This window comes from Rhagoletis pomonella, unplaced genomic scaffold, assembly GCF_013731165.1.
Source record: "Rhagoletis pomonella isolate Grant_MI unplaced genomic scaffold, Rhpom_1.0 Rhpom_scaffold_00006, whole genome shotgun sequence".
Classification (NCBI taxonomy): Eukaryota; Metazoa; Arthropoda; class Insecta; order Diptera; family Tephritidae; genus Rhagoletis; species Rhagoletis pomonella.
In genome coordinates, this window is record NW_023458560.1 from 19,889,491 (window position 1) to 19,896,353 (window position 6,863).

Genomic DNA, 6,863 nt, shown 5'->3' on the forward strand with positions numbered 1-6,863 from the left:
TTTTTTTTTTTTTTTTTTTTTTTTTTTTCAACGGAGGGGGAATCTTCCAAAGATGTTATGCACGATTCGTCATCCTGTCCGCTAAGGGTGCACCTCATTCGGGACCACGCCCAGACTATGTTATCACATAATTCAGGACTTGCGAGACAGCGCGCCTACGTACTAAACCCTTAACTCCGACGTCTGAAGCCTTGTGTTTCGCCTTGCGGGACCGCCGTTAGGTATTACGTCGCAAGGCGTAGCTTTGCCAATTGGCTCCACACACGCCTTTCTGGCTTATCTCTCGTTCAGTCTTCTCTTTTCGCTACTGCGCTGTCGTTCTTTCGCTCTTAGCTCCTGGAGGACTATTGCGGACCACGCCTTAATTCTGCTCCACACCGCTTTTGAGTTTATCATGTGCCCCACGATATTGTCAGGCGTCATGCTCTCCTTTATCAGCTGCTCTATGTCTGTTCGATCTGCCTCGTATTTTCGGCATGGAAAAATACGTGTAGTACGTTTTCGTCGCCGCTACCGCAGAATGAGCACTCTGTCCCGTCATCATGCCCATATTTGAACAGGTATTCTCGAAAGCAGCCGTGCCCCGTCAGCAACTGTGTCACGTAGAAGTCGGTCTCTCCGTGTTTCCTCTCCACCCACGCTTTTATGTTATTGATCAGCCTGTGCGTCCACCTCCCTTTTGTCGTCACATCCCAGTGTCTTTGCCATTCATTTAGACTTGCATCCCTCTCTTGTTTTCGCTCTTCGATTGTCAGGCACCTGCCTAAGTTTCGGGACTTATCGAAGACTCTTTTTAGCTCCATGGCCATTATTTCTGGGGGCATGATGCCCGCTAAGACTCCGACCGCCTCGTGTGACACAGTACGGAAGGCGCTAGTCACCCTGATGCTATTTAGTCGGTACACCGACTTTGCCGCCTTCGCGTAAGTCTTGCGCTGCAACGCGGGTCCCCAGATGGGTGCTGCATACATTAGTATGGACTGGCTCACTTTTGCTAGAAGCGCTCGTCTGTTTTGGCTCGGTCCGCCGATGTTAGCCATTAGTCTTGTTAGAGCCGTGGTCACTCTTGCCGCTTTTTCACAAGCTTTATCAATGTGCACCTTGTAGCTTAATCTCGAGTCTATCATGACACCCAGGTATTTCAGCGACTGCTGTGTTTTGATGCTATGTCCATCGATGTTGAGCGTAGCGCTCTCCATCTTTTTTCGGCTTGTGATCACCACCGCTTCGGTTTTTTGCCCTGCGAGTTGGAGATTCGTTGCAGCGAGCCAGTTCTTTATTTGCTGCGCCGTGCTGTTGCAGATGTTCTCAACTTGGTAGAGGTCTTTGGCCACTACTGTTATTGCTATATCATCGGCGTATCCGATAATTTGTACCTCCCTTGGCAGCGGCAGTCTCAGAATTCCATCATAGAGGACAATCCAAAGTAGTGGCCCAAGTACGGAGCCCTGTGGTACTCCACCCGTCACCAAGTACTTCCTGGGGCCTTCGTCGGTATCATACAGCAGAAGCCTGTCAGATAGGTAGTTGGATACCATCCTTAGCAAGTAGGGCGGCGTGTTCTTTCTTTCCAGAGCACTTAGTATGTGAGGCCAGGATGCCGAGTTGAAGGCGTTTTTTACGTCGAATGTCACCACCGCGCAGTATTCCTTCGTGCCATATAGCCATCTTGTTCCTTCTATTGCCTTGCCTGCGACATCGGTGAGCTTTTTAATTGCATCAATGGTAGACCTCTGTCTTCGAAATCCATACTGGTTATCGGCGAGACCCGGCAGTTCCTCCTCTAGGTGCTGCTCCAACCGTACACAAATTAATCGCTCCAGTATCTTACCAAGCGTATCCAGCATACAGAGAGGTCGGTATGCGCTTGGTTCTCCTGCCGGCTTGTTTGGTTTCTGCAGTAGGACCAGCCGCTGTTTCTTCCAGATTTTTGGGAAGACGCCTTCTCGCAGACACCGCGTAAAGAGTTCGGTAATCGGACCCGTGTTGTGCTTGATGGCAACCTTCAGAGCCTTGTTTGGTATTCCGTCTAGGCCTGGCGCTTTGTCATTACCAAATCTTTCTGCTGCTTGGACCACCTCCTCGTCTGTAACCGTTGGTGCTTCCATTCCCTCCGGTTTCTCCGCTTGCGGTCGCCGAGCTCCTGGCGTTTGCACAGGGAAGAGAGTTTGCACGACGTTTTTTAGGAGGGTGGGACAGGTTGGTGCCTGGCCTTTACCACCTTTTATTTTCTTCATGACCACCTTGTAGGCATCACCCCATGGGTTTTCGTCCACCTTTTCGCAGAGCTCCTTAAAGCAGCTGGTTTTGCTGCTTTTGATGGCTTTTATAAGGTCACTTCGCTTCTTTTTGAAGGCTTCGCGCAGCACGGCATGTTCCATCGAGCCACGGTTCCTTTGACACAACCGCCTCGCCTTATGACACTCACCCCTTATGGCCTGGATTTTTTCGTTCCACCAGTACGCCGGCTGCCTGAGAGAGCCGTGTTTTCTCCTGCACATAGCACCGTCGCAGGCTTTACTGATGTGCCTCACCAGTGTTTCAGCCTGGAGCTCAGTGTTATCCTCAGTGGCCATTTCCTCATCCAGCACGAGTCTGAAGAGCTCTTCATCCAGAGTCTCTACCTTCCAGCCCCTCGTTTGCACCTTCCTGGTGATCGCCCTTTGTCGGCTCTGTGCACAATTCCCTAGCTCCATCATGATTGCCAGATGGTCACTGTGCGTATAGAGGTCCGACACCTTCCAGCTCGTTGAGCGCACCAAGGAACTACTAGCGAAAGTAATGTCAATCACCGAGCCTCGACCATTCTTCTCAAAGGTATTTTTGTTCCCCGAATTCAGAAGCACCGCATCAAGTACCGAAAACGCCTTTAGTAGTGCATCTCCTCGCCTGTTTGTGTGGACGCTACCCCATTCCACTGCCCATGCATTGAAGTCCCCTGCTATAACGTTCATTGTGGTGGTCCGGACTTCTTGAACCAAACTGTCTAGGATGTTCTCGTATTCATTTTGTGGGATACTTGGTGGTATGTAGCAGCTATAAAAGCACATGTGTGTGAGCCGATTTTTGTACAAATTTCAGCCCATGCACATGCACATAATATATTTTTAAAAGAATTTGTTTATTAAACGTTATTTTTTGAAAGACAATTCAATAAAAAGTGAGATGTTGTTTGTTTTTTATGACAGAAAACATATTAAAAAATTATTTTAAGATTTGAGATAGAAATCGAAGTGTATAAGTTTCTCTACGCAAAGCACACACATGTGCGTGTGCTTTATATTAATAAAAATAAAGTACACACATGTGCCCGTGCTTTTTACCAAACAGCACACACATGTGATGTGAGCAAGTTTTTAATTTTTTATATGCACAGCACACGTGTGTGAGCGTAAAATGTTAGGATGTGCTGCGCATGTGTGTGCAAATACGAACCCTGATATGAACATATATTACCCTTCATATCAATTCAGGTAGCTATTATATGCGCCCCACGCTTTTCATTTTCAATCTCATAAATTGGTTATAACGACTTTTGCTAAAATTTCAAAATCAAAAGTTATCAAAACAAATTCTATGGGACTGAGAAATATTATTTTCTACTTTTTAGTCCATTTATAAAAGCGTTGTATATTAAAAAGTTTTTTTTTATATTATTTATTTTTCTATTTAGCTCCGAAAATCGGGTTTTAGTTTTAGCTCTTTTCAAATTTATGTAGCACTTTTTTAGCTCCAGAATGTTCAAGTTGTATTTAGTATATATAAGCCAAAACATAAGCGTTGATAAAATGGAAAATTTCGGATGCAGTGTATCCACCATAAACTCTTGGATCTAGGTTAAATAATTCAAAAATTAATTAAAGGAAAATCATTTTTCTGGTAGCGCGGATTTTGTTTTCCCTTACAAATTTTACCTTTAAAGAGAGCTGGAAGTAAAACTTTCCAGAAAAAGTTTGGGAAAAAATTAATCAATTCAAATATCTGAAATTACAGACTTTAACAGTTTGTAAAGAATTTTTAGTTTACAGTTATAAATGCCATAGCAACGAATTTGAAATATGTGCACCTTATTTTGGTTTTAAAAGCACTTAAACTCATAAAATTCGTTGTTTTTATTAAAATTGCCGAAAATGTAAAAACAACCTTACGTCAATAAATACTCAACCTTAATAAAAATATGTACCTCATCATTTTAGCTACTATTAGTATTATTTAGCTCTTTTTAGCTCTTTTTTTCGACCGTTTTAGCTCCAAACGAAATTTTTCTCTGGCAACACTACATACGGCGTCCATTACTTTGATTAAGTAGTGGAAATTCGGCAGGGAAGGTGTAATGACCGTCGGCTGACGCGATTCTTTTTCCTACTGGGAATATAGAATGTTTTTATATGTATTTTATTCATGCATTGCTATTGCTAACAGTTTTCTTGATAAAGCTCGTATATTAAAATATTATCGCCGCGATGGTAGATACGCTCACTGATAACACACCCTGCCTGCTATAAATTGAGAATACATGCCTGTAAATATTCATATACATATCCATGAATGTAGCCAATGGTGAGTAATTGACCAGAAACTAGAAAGATCTTTAAAATAAAACAACGCCTTTTATTCATAGCAAAATATATGGTTTATATAAAAAATTCACACAATAGTTTGTTTGATAAAATTGTAAATACATTTGCAAACGTATAAATACATTCAATAAGCCGAACTATATATTGTAATCATTATGTAAATGTAAAAAAATTTCTCACATCAATTTGAATTAAATTTTAATGCACCGTTAATACTTAGCACGCTCCGGAACGCAGTAGATTGAGACTACGTCCTCTACGTTCCACATCCCGGCGTACACAGTCGTATTCGCAACGATTTGAATAGGTGACCAAATTGGCTGCGCAAACGGGATCAAAGTTGCGTGGACAGGGACATAGTGGTCTGCCCTCGTCGTCGAGTTCAGCTGCTGTGGTCAGGCAAGATGACGTGGCCAGAAGGATGACGCCCAGCATCAACAACGAGATTAGACGTAGAAATTGCATGCTGTAACTAGTTGAGGTTTTGTTTATATTTGTCGCTTTTGTTTATTTTAATTGTAGTTATTTAAGTCCGGTGTTTATTCAGTCTAAACCAGCGCGCGCTCGTCTCTTTGTGGAAGTTCACGTATGTGCATTCGATAATCAACTAAGTTACCTTGGCTTGCGCTGATAAGTTTTTATGCGAGTATTGTGCGGCGTTATCGCTCGCATAATTAAGTATGTATGTAACATAAATACGCCAATACGGGCATAGTGTTGACTACTAAGTAAGAATTGGTAAATAATAAAACGTAGTTTCGCAAAAGGGGGACTTTTTGGTGTTAAGAAAAGGGGATTATTATATGCATGCATATGTACATATGTGACCTGGTCTACGAAAGGGGAGCTTACGTGCGAAAACTAGTTTTCTGTGAAAAAGCTGTTAAAAGTAAGCAACTCGTTTCATCAGTTTCTCATTATCTCGTTAATTGTTCTCCGCGCCGGACGTCCAGTAAGTGTTGTTGTTGGTCCAGTAAGTGTTGTTGTTGGTCGGAATATTATTATAGTTATTTTATATATTATTATATTATTATATTATTATTTTATATATTATTATATATTATTTTTACTCTTCTTTCTCTACATTTTTAGTACACTTCTAAGCAAGTTAGGATTTTCTGCTTTTAACCACGTGAAAAAGCATCTCATCTTCCATCCGAATCAACCAAAAAGTGAAAATTGATTTTTTGACACCTAAGCCCCCTTTCCGTAGACCAGGTCAATATATACATTACGATGCATGTGGTTATAGAATTGCGAATATAAATATTTCCCCTTTTAAACGGCTTAATCAAGCTTGGGGATTTTTTGCTTGATTTTAGCTGTAGCGAAAAAACATATAGTGGCGTGTGTTATAGAATTAATTATATTTTCATAAAAAAATTAATAAATTTAATTTAAATTAAAATAATTGTGATTATTATATCCACGCTTCCAATCCAAACCATGCTAAATCTGACTAAGTGTAAGGCCACTTAGAATGGTATGGTTTGGAGGCGTCTATATTAGAAGAACGTGTATACTAACTTTTGAGTCGGACTGTATATCGGCTACGTAAGCGGATCAAATAAATATTTAGGGCGGTAAGTATTTAAGTAAGCTGACCTTTGGATCAATCGGGACGGAATAAGAGTGGTACTGAGGAACCATTTACACTAAAAAAATCTGCAGTTAGCGCTCTTACCAGTGCACATTAGGTCAAATGATACATTTGGCTGTGCGAAAGTCCAATTTCGTAAAGGCAGTTTTACATTATTTTTTGTTGCCATTCTGTAGAGAATACTCCAAAATAACAGAAACTTCACTTAGTTTTTGTAAAATAAAAAACACCGTTATACAGCAATAAACCAAAGTTACACTTTCAAAACGTTATTGATACGTTGTTTGCGCAACCGGTTTATTTTGTAAATTTCAAGTGCATGGTTTTTGTAAAGTTCGAATAACTAAAGGAAAATTTTAAATGGGGAAAAAAACTATATCTAAGTGAGAACCTATGTCCCAATTTAAAAAAGTGACTTTTTATCATTTGTTTGCAAAAAACTGACTTATTTGCATAACCTCAAAAATTTTTCTGATTTATTTCAATTTATGATTTTATGTAAGCTTTTACAATTTTGTTAACTTTCGGCAAACAAAATGGAATCGGAAGTGGATAAATTAAGATGTAATGAGTTGTTTTTATTTTACTTAACTTGTCGTTTTTAGCAGTTTTCAAGAAAAACCAACTGTGCCAACTGTATCGACCATCAGCCTTTTTCGGTTGTCAACCATGTTGAAAAAAAA

At 40.6% G+C, this 6,863-nt stretch overlaps 2 protein-coding genes across 3 annotated transcripts in view; one reads left to right on the forward strand and one right to left on the reverse strand.

Moving 5' to 3' along the window:
* The window catches only part of LOC118740478 (calcium/calmodulin-dependent 3',5'-cyclic nucleotide phosphodiesterase 1), a 737,853-nt gene that overhangs the window by 579,307 nt on the left and 151,683 nt on the right, over positions 1-6,863 (forward strand). The window lies entirely within an intron of this gene.
* LOC118740484 (serine protease inhibitor Kazal-type 2-like) lies at positions 4,610-5,214 on the reverse strand. Its single transcript, XM_036472042.1, has one exon. The coding sequence runs from the start codon at positions 5,043-5,045 to the stop codon at positions 4,797-4,799; it is 249 nt and encodes an 82-aa protein (XP_036327935.1). The 5' UTR covers positions 5,046-5,214; the 3' UTR covers positions 4,610-4,796.

Coding starts and splice junctions, on each gene's coding strand:
- LOC118740484 (XM_036472042.1), bottom strand. CDS start 5,045: ATGCAATTTCTACGTCTAATCTCGTTGTTGATGCTGGGCGTCATCCTT.